At 57.3% G+C, this 14,408-nt stretch overlaps 1 protein-coding gene across 1 annotated transcript in view; it reads right to left on the bottom strand.

The window, feature by feature from the left end:
• GALNS (galactosamine (N-acetyl)-6-sulfatase) overlaps positions 1-14,408 on the bottom strand; it is a 36,267-nt gene that overhangs the window by 11,062 nt on the left and 10,797 nt on the right. The window contains exons 4-11 of the mRNA XM_063111731.1: positions 14,243-14,345; positions 10,642-10,785; positions 9,503-9,569; positions 9,301-9,428; positions 8,822-8,961; positions 7,139-7,242; positions 3,043-3,179; positions 1,899-2,001 (exon numbers count right to left, since the gene is read on the bottom strand). Of these exons, the coding sequence (XP_062967801.1) occupies positions 1,899-2,001; positions 3,043-3,179; positions 7,139-7,242; positions 8,822-8,961; positions 9,301-9,428; positions 9,503-9,569; positions 10,642-10,785; positions 14,243-14,345 (926 nt within the window). The remainder of the gene's footprint in view (positions 1-1,898; positions 2,002-3,042; positions 3,180-7,138; positions 7,243-8,821; positions 8,962-9,300; positions 9,429-9,502; positions 9,570-10,641; positions 10,786-14,242; positions 14,346-14,408) is intronic.

Here is a 14,408-nt window from a genome sequence, read left to right as displayed (position 1 = left end):
CCTAAAGCCTCTCAGGTGAGCCAGGGGTGATGCTGGCTCTTCACCCCCCAGGCTGGCGCTGATCTGGCTGTGTGTGACCAGGTCCTGGCTCCAGCATGATGTTCTCCAGATGGATGCAGCAGGTCCCCAAACCTGAGCTGTGTGTCCCTGAACCACTGAGGTGAGAGCCCGCCCTGGGGCCAGTGGAACCGACTGAACAAACTCAAAGAGCCTGTCACCAATGTCCAGGATGCCTGAGTCATGTGGTGTGTCTCCAGGAGGGGATGAATTTGGCCTGTGCAACCAGTGGCTGCTTGCAGTCAGAGCTGAGTTTGGTGACGGTGGCAGGGCCTCCACAGCATTGCCCAGCACACTGGGGATGGGGGGTAATCAGAGTGAAGCCCCTTCCCTACCGGGATGTCTCCAAGGGGTCTGAGAACTGAAGGGACCACCTTACTGTCCATGGTGTCCTGGGCCCCCATGGCTCCTGTCTGACCCACACCAACTGCACAAGACAGAAAGGGATGAAATCAGCAGATTCCACCGTCTTTGTGTGGATCACAGCAGCCAAAGCCCCGGATGGAATCGGTGTTTCTAATGGGCATGCTGAGTGCACAGGGCCCGGGCCGCCTGGCGCTCCACGCCTTGTGGGGCCTGGGGCAGGACAGGATGTATTCGACAGGCTCATCCTACATGGAAAAGCCTGGCTTTCTCCTAGCATGGCCCTGGACATATGAAGAAAGTCACACGGGCCAACTCTCATCTGCTGTTAGGCTGGAAAACACAAACTCCATTTGTTCTTGTTAGGCTCAAATGAAGTATCTAACTGATAACACTAGAAAAATCAAACCCATAAAAAATCCAAAGAAAGAAAGGCCACGTAGCCCTCTTGGAACACTCCCTGGCTGCAGCGCCCTTGTCCCTCCTCACTGCCCCTGAGCACAGGGGGCCCCGGCCTCCTGCCAGCCCTGCCCCCTCTGACCCCACTGACCCCTCAGGCTCCGGGCATTTATTTTTAGGAACAACCTGTATCTGCGCCACAATGAGTAAGTCCACCACTGAAGGCCCCACTCTGCCCACTGCCACGTGACAGAGAGCCCAGGCCCCTCGGGACGGCGGATTCTGGCGTCAGGGGCAGCCTCTCGCTGGGGAGCGGCTCTGCTAAGAGCCACATGCAGTCGAGAGTACGTTTATGTGCTTCCTACCCCAAGAAGATGGAAGCCGAAGCTGTGGAAACCACAGGCTCTCACAGAAAACAGGAGAAGCTGAGTTCCCCAAAGCGGCCAGGCGGACGAGGTTGAAGTCCCTACCGACCTGCTAGCCGCAGGGCGAGCCCTACCCACTGGCGCTGGGGTGGGCTTCTCCCAATACCCTCTGACCCTACCGGCAACACGTCAGTCAGGACCGGCTAGTGGACACCTGCCAGGCCGTGTAGATAGCAGCTCTGCTGGCAGAACCTTCTGGACTTTACAGAAGCTGACAGGAGCCTGGGGGACTCGGACCAGGAGCTGCTCTGTGCCTTCCCAGATGGAGCCCCTGTCCTCTCTGGACACCAGCCTGGGCAGCGCTGGCTGGGTCCCCCTCCAGGCCTGGGAGGGGCTTCCATTCTCCAGTTTCTGAACTACCCGACCCTCAAGCAGCCAACAGTGGGGCCCTGAAGAGGGGTCGTGCGTGAGATGGGGGGACTGTCCTCACCCCAAGGGTCCTACACCTCCATCCACGAGCAGCCCCCAAGCACCTAATGGAGGGCAGGCCAGGCATGACCTGCTGCTGCTGACAGGGCCTGGGGAGGACCGTGCATGCTCGGGATGGCACTAGGAGGCAGTGATGCTGGGAGAAGATGCAGGAGGGACAGGTGAAGAGGCCGCGGGGAGGGCTGTGCCCACGTCCTCAGCAGACCCCGCTCCCCGGCCCCGTACCTGGCTGAACTCCTCCCAGGAGTTGGTCCACGTCCAGAAGTGAGACTTGTATTGGCCAAGAGTGACCGCCATCAGTGTGTTGCCACGGTAATAGAATATCGGCCTGTGGGGGATGGGGTCATGTAATGACACAAGAAACAGCGAGACCACCATGGTGTTCCTGGCCGGGCATGCCACCAGCTTTCAGTTGAAATTTTACAATGATCACACTGAGATCAGATTGTACAAAAAAGTGAAAGGGCCCATGAGGCTGCCAGGGTTGGGCCCCCACAACTGTCCCTCTCCTCAGCCCTTGGAGAGGCAAAGCCAGGCCTTGGGGGCCAGCAGGTGGGGAGTGAGGCAGATGGGGTGCCCGTCACAGGGACCAGGTGGTCCTGTCGGAAGGCTGGAGCACAGGGTGCGGGGCTGGATGGCACCCAGAACCTTCTTTCCCTGGCAGTCAACAAGCTCCTGGGCCACGTTTCAAGGAAGAAAAAATAAGCAATTCTGAAGAAAAAAAAAAAAAATAGCAAAACCCCTCTAATCCCTCCCCTAAAAGCAGAGGCCACATGCCGCTGGCTCTCTGTGGCTGCTGCTACTTTCTATGCGATTTAACTCTTTAAAATTCAAGCCCCTTCAGAGCTACCCAGCAAACTCAGTTTGAGCAAAACGGTAGCTGGTCTCAGGTGGAAAGAAATGGATTTTGGACCTGAAGAATTTGGGCGCAAGGGTGAATGCAGGATGAGCCAGGCTTAAGAGTCTTAGGGGCTGGTGACCTGGGTAGAGGGACATTTTCTCCTCCTAGCCATGGCCTGAAGCAGACAAGACAAAAACCAGGACTGTAGGTGGGTGAGATGCAGGGGTGGTGACAGGGACGGTGACATGCCTGGCCTACAAGCAGGGACGAGGCCCGACCACCTGGACTTCAGGATGCTTTCCTGAGAGTCAAGGCCTCGCTGTGCCTGGCCACCCCCTCCCCACGTGCTGGTCCCAGGGGCTGCCTGCCACAAGCTCCCCTACCTCCCTCTCGTCTCCCTCATCCGATCACCCATGCTCCCGCTTCCAGACCACCAGAACCAGCTGGGTGAGGAGGCCTCGGCCTTGCTGGTAGCTCCACTCCAGCTCCTGGAGCTGGGGCAGGAGGCTGTGTCCATCCAGCACCCACCTGTCTATTAGCTGGCCCTGTAGGATGGCAGGGAGGAGGTCAAGGCCATCAATCACCCGGTCACTGGGCAGCTGCAGGCCTGCGAGGGCCAGGCTGGTGGTGAAGAGATCCATGATGCTGCCCAGCTGGTGGCTCACCTGAAATGGACATGGCAGTGATGCGCACGACGCTCTGCCCTGACTAGACAGTGGCTGGGGGCTGGTCCCCGGGGTGTCGGCCCTGCTGCCCAGCAGGGTCCACAGACACACTGTACATCCACACCCCATGCCCACAGGGGTCAGGGGTTGAGTGGGGTCACAGAGCCTGTGAGTGGCGGAGGGTACTCAAACCGGCCAGTTTGACCCCAGGGTCAGGCTGTGCCTCCTGCACTTGTATCCTGTGCTGGGGCTGGGTCACAGACAGACAGAAGGAGAGCCACCACAGCCCTTCCTTCAGAGATGCCAGGAGGACCCTCTCGGTGCCCACCTGCCCGAGGCAGACGGCCAGTGTCACTCTAACACTCAGTGCCCCAGAGCCTCTGTGCGATCACGTGCGGGGGGCAGGTGGGGAAAGGCCCCCAGACCCAGAAGCGGTGCAGAGCATTGTGCAGGCCGGACGGGACCACGCTGGGTGGTGAAACCCCCAAGAGTAGCAGGATGGCCCTCTGGACATGTCCTGCAAGCAACAGTTCCGGAAAGGCAGGGTTGTGAGCTGGACTCTGCTGTGCACGGGTGCAGCTGTTGGTGGCGAGCAGCTGTTCCCTGCTCACGCCCCAACACGCCAGAGTGCACGGTCACTGACGACCAGCGGTGACCAGTAGTGACCAGCAGTGAGCCTCTCATGGCTCTGCCTCCTCAGGGGCCCACCTGGGCTCCTCCAGTGGTCCTCAGGGACCCCACCACGTGGTGGCCACGCTGGGGACTGGCAGCAAGCTGTCTCTGCTCCTTAACTCTGGGGCTGGGGGGCATGATCAGTGGGGGAACAGGAGACGGAGCCCTGCTGAGCCGTTGGGGCAGCACATGGTGGTTCAGCCACGCAGCCTCCTCCTGTGTTGGCCAGGAGCGCGAGCCACTGTCCAGGGCAGACGGTGCTTCCTGCAGTCCTGGAGGACCCTGGCCTGGCCTTGTTCAGCTGAGCCAGAGAGAGATCGCAGCTTAGTCACCTAATTAGGTCCCTGGTCTCACTCGGACATTCCTGTACACGAGGAGAAGCTTCTCAGGAGGGTGAACACACACCTCGTGGCGGCTCCTGTGTCCTGGGGTCTGCAGCACCCAGCGTGGGGCAGGGAGGAACAGAGGTCAGTGTTTGGTTCAAAAAATTCTTAGGAGCCTTTCCGGGGAGACGACCACAGGTCAGGCCGTGGGGGCCTTACAGGCGTGTCCCTCCCTGCCAGCATCTTCTTTTTTTTTTTTTTAAAAGATGACCGGTAAGGGGATCTTAACCCTTGACTTGGTGTTGTCAGCACCACACTCAGCCAGTGAGCAAACCGGCCATCCCTATATAGGATCCGAACCCGTGGCCTTGGTGTTAGCAGCACCGCACTCTACCGAGTGAGCCACGGGCCGGCCCGAGCATCTTTTTTTTAAGGACAGGAAAATTTAAAAAAAGAAAAAAAAAAGGAGAAAAGGAAAAAAAAGGAACGCGGACATCTCACTGTGTGGAAAAAGTAAATGAGGAGAGGCTGCCTTGGTGATGTGCGCGGCGTCTGAGTGTCCTGCAGCAGCGCGGGCAGCTGCGGGGCTCAAGCAAGCCCTTTTGAAAAATAGAAGCTCTCGAGATTTCCTTTAGTTAAACGCAATCCCTTAGCTGCAGGCCCACGGCGGGGAGTGGCCGAGGCTGTTATCAGCACTTTCAAGACTCAGCTCTGAATCAAAAGCTACAATTAACAAAGTCACCCCCGCCAGGAGCAGAGGCAGCGAAAGCTAAACATCTGACACCAGGAGGACAAATGCCAGAGCGCTTTAGGTGAAGTCCTCTTGCGTTGTCACAGCGTGCAGGCCTGACACCCATCTAATTCAGTTTAGGCTTGTGCCCCGTGGAACACGGAGGGAAGCGGCCGTGTGCTTTGGCAAGATATGTCCCTTCCTCCTTCAGGGAGCGAGGAGGACAAGGAATCCTCCTCAGCGGGAGCTGTCCCCAAGCCTGCTCCTGAATCCGCTGGACATGGAGCTGGGCGGGCTGGGGGCTCTGGGTGTGTGGGGGCACTCCACCTCCCCGTTCCCGGGTGGGCTCCTCAGCCAGGGAGCAGAGCTGCTGTGGCCTGTCCGGCCCCTGCTGGGTATCCATGCTCTGGGAAACCTCGTGTCTCTCAAGACCTACAGAATGTCCTCAGTCTCACATCATTGTCACAGTGTCTGCTAACAGACTATTGGCCCAGCTCTCCCTGCAAGTGCCCCATGTGAGGCCACACGGCCCCCCTGCCTCCGAGAGTGCTGAGTCTGGGGTGTGCCTACGATCCCAGGTCTGTCTCACACAGGAGGAGCTGGTGGTTGTGACCAGCCTGGGCACCCAGCCTGTGCCCTGCTGGCCATGCTGCTCCCGCACATGATGCGGTCACTGCCACAGCCACTTCTGCCTTTCAGAGGGAGCTGGTGAACTGACGGGCAGGCTTGCAGCTGTGTGTTCAGTGGACCACGTAGTCCTTCTGCCTGCAGTCCTGTGTCACAGGAGACCCAGGCCCCACTTGCTGCTGGGGATACAAATGGCCATCCCAGGCATGGTAGGCAGAAGAGTGGACTCCACAGCCAGATGCCTGGGGTCTGCTCCCGCCCTGCCCACCAGCTGGGGGGTCCTGACAGTGACTTCCTCTCCTTGGGCCTCAGTTTCCTAATGTGTGGAATAAGGGTGGGGGAAGGTGGAGAGGGCCTGCCTGTGGTCAGCAAAGTGATAGCTCCCCAGGGATGTCCACGTCCCAATCCCTGGACCTTACATGGCAAAGGAGAGTTAAGAAAGCTGATGGGACTGAGGTTGTCAATCAGCTAACCTTAAAATAGCAAGATTGGCCTGGATTGTCCAGGTGGGTGCATGTGATCACAGGGTGCTTAAATATGGAAGAGGGAGGTAGCAGACAGAGTCAGAGAGAAGCTGTGCTGCTGGGCTTGAAGGTGGAGGAGGGGCCACGAGCCCAGGGACACAGAAGCCTCTAGAAGCTGGAAAAGTCAAAGAAACAGGTTCTCCCCTGGAGCCTCCAGAGGGAGCCAGCCCTGCCTACACCCTGACTTTAGTGCAGTGAGGCCCGTGTCACCTTCTGACTCCTGAACTGTAGGAGAATCGATGTGTGCTGTTTTAGGCCATCAAGTGTGTGGGGACATGTTTCAGCAGCCACAGGAAACTTATGTGGCTGTTCATGGTGCTGTAAGGGTTAAATGCCTTGACACAAGTGCAGAGAACAGCAGCCTCCAAAGTAGATCATTAGAAGGGAAAAGACCAATAAGAAATTGAGAAATGTGCATATTTACAAACACCAGTCTCATGGGGTGAATCAAGGGTCCTGGTTGGGGAAGACTCCACAGTGTGGGTGCTCAGCTGAGGGGTAGCTTTCCTGGGGCCAGAGGGTTGGTGATCAGGGGCAAATGTGCTGTAAGGCACAAAAGCAGGAGACAGCAGCAGGACACACCCCTCCCCCAGCCAGAGGGCCAGGCCCCCCACCCGATGAGGTCTGCACCCTACACTGAAGACAGACATCAATGAAACCACATTGGGCTGCTTCTGTTCTCTGAGAGTGGGTCCACGGAACACTGGCCCAAGACGCACATGGAAAAAGAAAAAAGATTCTGTGGCCAGATAAGTTTTAAAAATCTCAGCTTGCTCTGAGCCCTTCTGGAAGTTCATGGGACCCATCAGCACACTGAGGGCTCTGGAGGTCCTGCACGGGGAGCCTGCTCTGCCCACTTCACTCAGGACTGCCACGTGGATGGGGCCACAGAAGCCTCCTCACCCCACAGTAGCTACCAGCACCTGTGTGATGCTATTCCAGCGCCCCCCACGGGCCTCCCTGCCCCCTCACTGTGCACAGCCAGCTCCACACGCCCTGGGAGGAACTGGACTTCGAGGACAATGGGGAGGACGAGCATAGGCTGGGACTCTCTGCCTTGCAGATGGAGCCGCCCTGACTCACCTGGCCTGCAGGGATGTGTCCCGGCCACCATGCAATCGCGGGCTCTCTCATCCCACCTTCAAATGTGGTCTGCTTCCCACACAGAAAGGGACCGTTGCTGCCACCTGGAGGAGGACAGTCACCACCCATCAGACCACCTGGACCTGAAGTCCTAGGCCCAGCAGTGAATCAGAGCTGCTCAGTGTCCTCGGCAGGCATGCTCGCCTGTGGGAAGCATGGGCTCACCCCACCACCTCCCTTCCGAGGTAATGCTGCAGAGTCACTGAGACCTGTCATAGAGACAAAGGACCTGGCCAAGGAGTTCAGGCTTCAAGCACAAGGTCAGGAAACCTCAGTAGCTCTGACCCAGGCCCTTGTCTGAGATGCATTGGTTGTAGGGTTCCCCAAAGAAAACAGGAATATTGTGCTCTAAAGAGGAGTTACTGCTCAGAAGTGGAAACGTGGCTATCCTTGTGAGCAGGACTCAGAAGCTCTCTAAGCAGACCACAAAACACACTCCCATCACAGGTAACTGTGACTCTTTCAGTCAGTGTTTCTTAAGTGTTTGGAGCAATGGCCACCTCTGGGGAAGGACGCCTGGGGCTCAGAGGTGTCGACATTCCATCTCTCCTTCTTGAGCAGGGTGGTGGACGTGCAGACTCTCACTGTGTGGTACTCACACCTCACGGACACACGCAGACCTGTTTGTGTGAACTAGTCTATAATTTAGAAGTGAAGACTCAAGGCTGCTGAGGCCTAAAGCCCAGGTCCTCAAAGGCCTCACTGAACCTGGTTGGTGGTTACAGGTGACAGCTGTCAGAGGTGGGTGCCCCTAGAACTCCCCTCTGGGGGGACGGTGGCTGACATCGCCCACTGCCCTCTGGCCAGACCCTCCCTTCCCCGGGAACTGTCCCTTGGCCTTCTCCACGTGCATCAGGGGTCTATGATTCCCGCTGGGCCCTGGGCCCTTGCTGGGAGAGGGACAGTCCCACTCCTTCCTCTGGGTCATCAGCTGTGTGGGGAGGGCCTGTGTAAGAACCAAGCTCCCCTGGCGCAGGCATGGGCCCCCCGCAGGCACTGACGGAGCCCCTGGCCCAGCCTTGAGATGCTGTCCTGTTGCCAACACGCTTATTTTTCAGCTTAAGTAGCTGTGCCGGGTTCCTGTCACTTGAAATCCCAAAGTCGCCTCTCCTCCCAAGGACGCCAGGCTGCAGGGGCCTCCAACATGAGCCTAGGAAAAGATGCCCCATCTTGGATGCAGAGCTGCTCGCTCGAGGGGACGAGGTGGGGGCTCCTGGGTCTGATGGTGTCTGCCCCTAGCCCACCTCTGCAGCACCGTGCCCCTCCCCACTTGGCTCTCCTCCTCATCTGTGCCTGTCACCATCAGCCTCCAGCATGAGGCCTCCAAAGCCTCCTATCACCCAGGGCCACTTTGGGGAGGCGTGCAACCTCCTCCCGAGACAAACCCTGTCACCTCCCCACTGTGGCTCCCCTCTTCCTCCCAAGTCCTGGTGGGGGGGAAGGGCCGTGGGCCTGGCTCCGAGGCTCTCTGGGATCTGGCCCTCCCCAACCCACCTGGGGCCCTTCATGCTTTGCCCACAGGGCTGGCTGATGGACTCTGACTGAGTCATGGCCCGTCCTGGCACCTAGAACAAAGCCCTCCCTGTGGACATGACGACTGTGGGGATGACCACGAACACGTGCCTTGACTGGGAGCAGAGATGAGGGCAGCACCGTTATCAGACGTGAAGAAGACAAACGTGCTCTCCGCAATCCCCAGGCCCTGCAGGAGCTTGAGTATCTTCCCAATGCTGTCGTCAATCTCCCGAACGGCATCTCCGTACCTGCAGGGAGAGGTGACATTTATCAGGCAGGCCATGGCATTAGTGTGATTCAGGGAGCACATGAAGTCACAGTTTCAGAGATGGCCCATGGAAGGGGCCAGCCAGCCTGGTCACAGAAAAGAAGCTCAAGTCCACGTGCTTTACCCAGAATGGAACCAACACCCCACGGCACCCCCTTCCACTAATCCTGGGCTGGTGGAGAGCTTCAGAGGGGCTGGGTGCTTTGGTCTTTTCCATGACTGGTGATTAAACATAACGGTACCCAGTGCCAGTCCCTGTGGGTACCAAGCACAGCGAAGCCCCCAGGGGTGGTCTGTGTTTCTCTGACCAGGAACTCACCGCCCTCGCTGACTGGTGCCCAAGAAAGGCTTAGAAGCATAAACAGGTGCGTGCGTGGCGTCAACGGCCCAGTAGAGGAAGAAGGAGTGTTGCTGTGCCTGCTGAGTCTTGATAAAGTCCAGCGCCTCCTGTGGAGAAGGCCACGCCGTCCTCCTCTGCCCCCACCCCAGAGAGCGCCCAGCCCAACTCAGCTTCCCACCACCTGTAAGTAGATCTGGGTGAGGTTGGCTTCTCCAGTCTTCAGATTAATTGGAAATTCTTCATAAAATCTGAAAATAATACAGATCCAGACAGAAATCAGAATTTAGGCCAATAAAGCCCCCTTCTCCCTGAATTCCCCGGCAGAGTCACGGCCTCATTTAAAAGAAAGATGGAGATGTCTCAATTATGGAATAATCACCCTGGAAGCTTGAACTCTCCTCGGTGGTATGATCTTGTCTAGGACGACATGGGGGCTGAGACTGGATCCCCACCATGACCCCTCCCCATTTGGAAGGTTGAGGGCAGGACAGATAACAAGGCGGGAGGTCGAGGTGTGGTTACTTGGGGCAGGGAGCTAAGAGTTGGGTTTCTTTTTGAGGTGGGGAATACGTTCTAAAATTGATTGTGGTGATGGCTGTACAACTCTGTGACTACATCAAAACCACTGAAATGAACACTTTCAGTGGGTGAAGTGTATGGTATGTGAATTCTATCTCAATAAAGCTGCCATTTAAAAAAAGGCACCAAGCTGGCTCAGGTTTTGGTCCACTGATATGTAATCAGAGTGTCCACCAAAAAAAGAGAAAAAAAAAAAAATTAAGCCAAACAAAATTCAAGAAATAAAGCCCATTTGACTCAGGAGCTGCCATGAGGGAGGCCCCACACCCAGCTGAGCACCAGGCCAGTGCCTCTCGGTCCAGGAGAAAGGGTTCCAATCCCGTCATGTCCTCTGTGATGTTCCTATTTCCCTGGACGTCCAGAGCACAGCCGGCACCCACCAAAGGGCTACACAGGGCCACCAACCCCAGAAACTCAGTCACAACGATGTGAGCCCACCATGCAGGGCAGGGTTTTGGGCACTTGTGATATTTCAAAGGGATCTGTGACCCTAAGAAGTTTGGGAAAGGCCTTAGGCATGAGTCTCATAAGGCTCCAGGGCAAAACTTCCTGAGCGCTCAAGCTGCCAGACCAATGCCCTCATGCTAGGACGGGCCAGCACCCACAGCAGGTGGGACAAGGACGCCGTCTTGCTCCCGGGGCACATCAGAGGCAAAGGGCAGGAGTGCCAGGCACTGCCATCAGCAGGGATGGGGGCAGAAGACGTTCAGGGGACGGGAGGGAAGGAATAGGCTCCATTACCTGCCAACCATCTCCCAGTCCCTGTACACTGGGATGTTGGGCCGGGCTCTGCCGTCATAAGGTCCAAAATGACAGTTGGGGGATCCAAACCACTCATCAAAGCCGTGCTTCAGCGGATGGAACTGTGGCCTGTGACCCAGATGCCTGGAAACGGGAACCCAAGACACTCACACAAAGACGTAGCCCAAGGCCCATGTGGGACGTGCCAAGGTTCTGTGCAGCAACGATCCATCACCTCCACAGATATTTAATAAAATCAGCCCTCCTCCTGCTGAGGATGTGCTAAGCCTGGGCCACCGAGACACAGAACAGCAAGGCCTCACCACAGCATGAGAGCCCCAGTGCTTCCAGCCACATGCCCACCCAGCCACTGCACAGCAGACGGCACACAGGGTGGATGGGCACGCAGAGGCACAGCAGAGGGCCGGGGTGTCCTGCCAGGCTGCTGGGACGGGCCTTGGAGGTGGTCCATGGTGAGAAATCTCCCACCCACCTGGAAAGTGGCTGGAACTCCCCCCTCACCCTGTCTCTATGCTCAGGGCTTCCTCCTCCAGCTTCCTAACTCTCAGGAAAGCTCTGTAGGTGATGTCCCGACACTGGTGATTTCCTCTGGGTTTTCCAGGGTGGAAACGTCTGTAGTCAGGTAATTGTTGTTTTAAGTCTCCTAACAGTAAGGTCACTGAGAATCCCTTCTCCCAGTTAAGGGTGATCCCTGCCAAAAGGGTGGCGGGGTGGGTGCCACCACAGCAGCTCCGTCCCCAGAGCCCTGGGCAGGACCAGGATTGGATGGTTTTAAGACAGCATGACCACGTGCCCAGACCGAGGCTCATCTGCTGGGCTCTCTGCAAGCACCCCCTGCAGGCACCCTGCACACTGCAGGTATCAGGCAAAGCTGCGGGGATCCCCTGCCAGACCTTACCTTATGTTCCCACACCCTTGCCAGACCCCACCCTGTGGTCCCCCACACCCAGACCCCACCCCAAGCTCCCACTCCACATGCTCCTTGCCCTTTGGGGCGCACCTAATCTCATTCCCTCCAGCCAAGAACAGCCACAGGACAACTGGCTGGAGGTGCCCACACCCCTCTCTGGCTCTTGGAGTCATAGCCTAGAGTTCCTTGAGGTTTCCTTGAGCGAGACCGGTGCTGGGAGAATCCTGCTCCCAGCTGCTCCTCAGAACACTGGTGAAGGAGGAGGGATCCCCTTATGGAAGTGTGAGTCTGAGGAAACCTGTAGCTGCAGCTTTGAGAGCAGCGTCCCTGGGGCGGAAGGGTCCTCTTCCGAGCTGCACTTGGGGCAGTCCCTGGGCAAAGGTGGCAGGGAGGCCCTGCCCTGACCGCTCACAGGGGACCCAGGACTGGAGTCACACAGACCTGAGGTCAGCCTGTCTTCACTCAGTTGGGTGAGTTGCAGGGCCAGCAGGGACAAGTGGGTCCAGCCAGCCACTGAGTCTGGGGGCCTCCGTTTGTCCGCTCATGAAGAGGAGACTGGTGCAGGTGTCACTAGAGTCCGGTGGGCTCTAGGGTGCTGTCGCTCTGGGACGGCTGCTAGCCTACACTCTGCCTCTTGAGTTGGCGCTTCAGTCTTCACGTGCTCTGTCTTCTCTCCCTTCCAGGTGAGCACACCTGCTGTGACTTCACCGATCCTTCAACTGCCAGCTCTGCCCTCTTTCCTCTCTGCGTCTTACGTACTCTCAGGGCCACTGCTATAAGGCCCTATTGTTTCTGAACTCCAGCTGGTCAGGTCATTACCTGGCCACAGGTGACAATCCTGTGTGTCTGTGTCCATCAGCATAAAGGCTTTTGCTTAAGAGAAACACATGGTCAAGATCCTGCTCAGGTTAAGCTGTCGATTCAGTGTGCTCATCTCAAAACAATAGTGGGGTCCAGCACTGACCAGCAGGTGAGCTGGGATAGAGGGAGGGTTTGCAGGCCTCTGGGATTTTCTTTTTTGTTGTTGTTGTTGTCTGTACCACGCTCAGCCAGTGAGTGCACCGGCCATCCCTATATAGGACCCGAACCTGCGGCGTCAGCACTACCAGCACCGCACCCTCCCAAGTGAGCCACGGGGCCGGCCCGGCCTCTGGGATTTTCATCCCAGCCCTCTGCACCCGCTGTGTGGCTTTGAGCAGATCAAGCAGACTCTTTACAGGTGTCCAGGCTCCATACCCTACACCCCGCCCCACCCTGGACTTGATCAGGCAGATGAAATCCAGATCCTCGGTGCTGGGGTCGGGATGAAGGACATTAGGGCAGTCCCAGCCATGGCCAACAACACGCCCTCCAGCCCTGTGACTAGACCCCCACCCGAGCGAGGAGCAGCCGCGTGATCTGTCCAGGTCGCCTGGAGCCAGTCCTCATGCTGGGCCCCACTGCTGGGCCCGTATGCTGCTGCGCCACATCCCACATCGACACAGAGCTGCTTCTTCAGGCCTCTGCTCGGCCCCCGCTCCTGGCAGTCACCTCTTTCCTGCCGATGGTCGTCTTGGGGCCACAGTGAGCTGCATGGAGACATACCTCCATCCAGCTCTGGCTGCCCTGTGTCAATGATCATGAACGGGAGCTGCTGGACCCGGTGCAGAGCTGCTAGGCCAGGCACAGAGCGCTCTGGTGGTCTCATGTTGGAGCAGCCCTGACACGCTGTGGCAGCCCTTGAGGGTCAGCCTCTGTGTGACTCCCCGGTACCTGCTGGGACCCTGACCTCCCAAAGGAGGACTCCACAGCCCACCGTGCCCATCTGCTGTGCTCTGTCACCATCGCCCCATCAGAATGCAGCTCAGCTTCCCCTGACGTAAGAGTGACAAGCTCTCCCTAGGCAGCCTCTGGAGTGCCTGGGTTTTCTGCCGATTATTCTCCCAGTCTCTGAGGATTCCCCGTAGTCACGACTGTCAACATCTGAGGAGCAGCTGATCCCCAGGAGGGCCAACAAGAGACCACAGAGTATGTTATATCAAGGACGGCCTCCTGAAGGAAGGGGGCTTGTCAGGCTGTTGGGCATCGAGGAGACACAGGAATCTGACTTCACATGCTGTGCTTTGGTGTCCCAAGGAGTAAACAGATAAAACGTTTCATGTGCTTGAAACAGTGTAAACAGGGAAACAGTGAAGCCATGTGAACTTTTATTAGGATGTTATCACTCAATACCATTGATTCAAAAATGCATGGCTGTTCCTCTACTTCCTGGCTGCTTCTTCCTCATTTAGAATAAAAACTTCTCACACTAGACAGAAGCCCTCCACTGGCTGACCAGGGTCTCGGCCACAATGGCACCTGCGTGTGCAATAACGTGGCTCTTCACGGGACGCTGTGGCAGGAGGTAGCCCAGGGGGTGTGGTGGTAAGAAGCCCGCAGCTGTGAGGTGAGGCTGATGTCCAGCCTGGTACATGACCTGAGATTCTACCCGCAAGACTGCAGGACAGCCCTGGAGGGCTGTGCCCAGCTTTTAAAGGAATGCTGTTGACATCTAAATGGACCTAGAATACAGTTTCCATTTCCCACCTGAGAAGCTTTCCTTGTTTGGAAACTTTTAGTAATGACCCCTTGTAAAAAGGCCTACACGTGGGCTGTACAGAGCACACCAGCAGGCAAGCGTCAGGGACTCACCACTTGCCGACGATCTTGCTGACATAGCCGGCCTCCTTCAGGAGTTCGGGCAGGAGGCGCTCTGAGTCCGGAATGCCGCCCACGATCTCCTGGGGCGTGTACGCTGGAAGAGCAACATGGTTATGTGAGCCGTATGGAAACATGGAGCAGGAAATTGTAGACGGCT

Source organism: Cynocephalus volans, chromosome 10 (assembly GCF_027409185.1).
Source record: "Cynocephalus volans isolate mCynVol1 chromosome 10, mCynVol1.pri, whole genome shotgun sequence".
Classification (NCBI taxonomy): domain Eukaryota; kingdom Metazoa; phylum Chordata; class Mammalia; order Dermoptera; family Cynocephalidae; genus Cynocephalus; species Cynocephalus volans.
The sequence above is the reverse complement of the archived record's forward strand: the minus strand, read 5'-3'. Positions and strand labels throughout refer to the sequence as shown.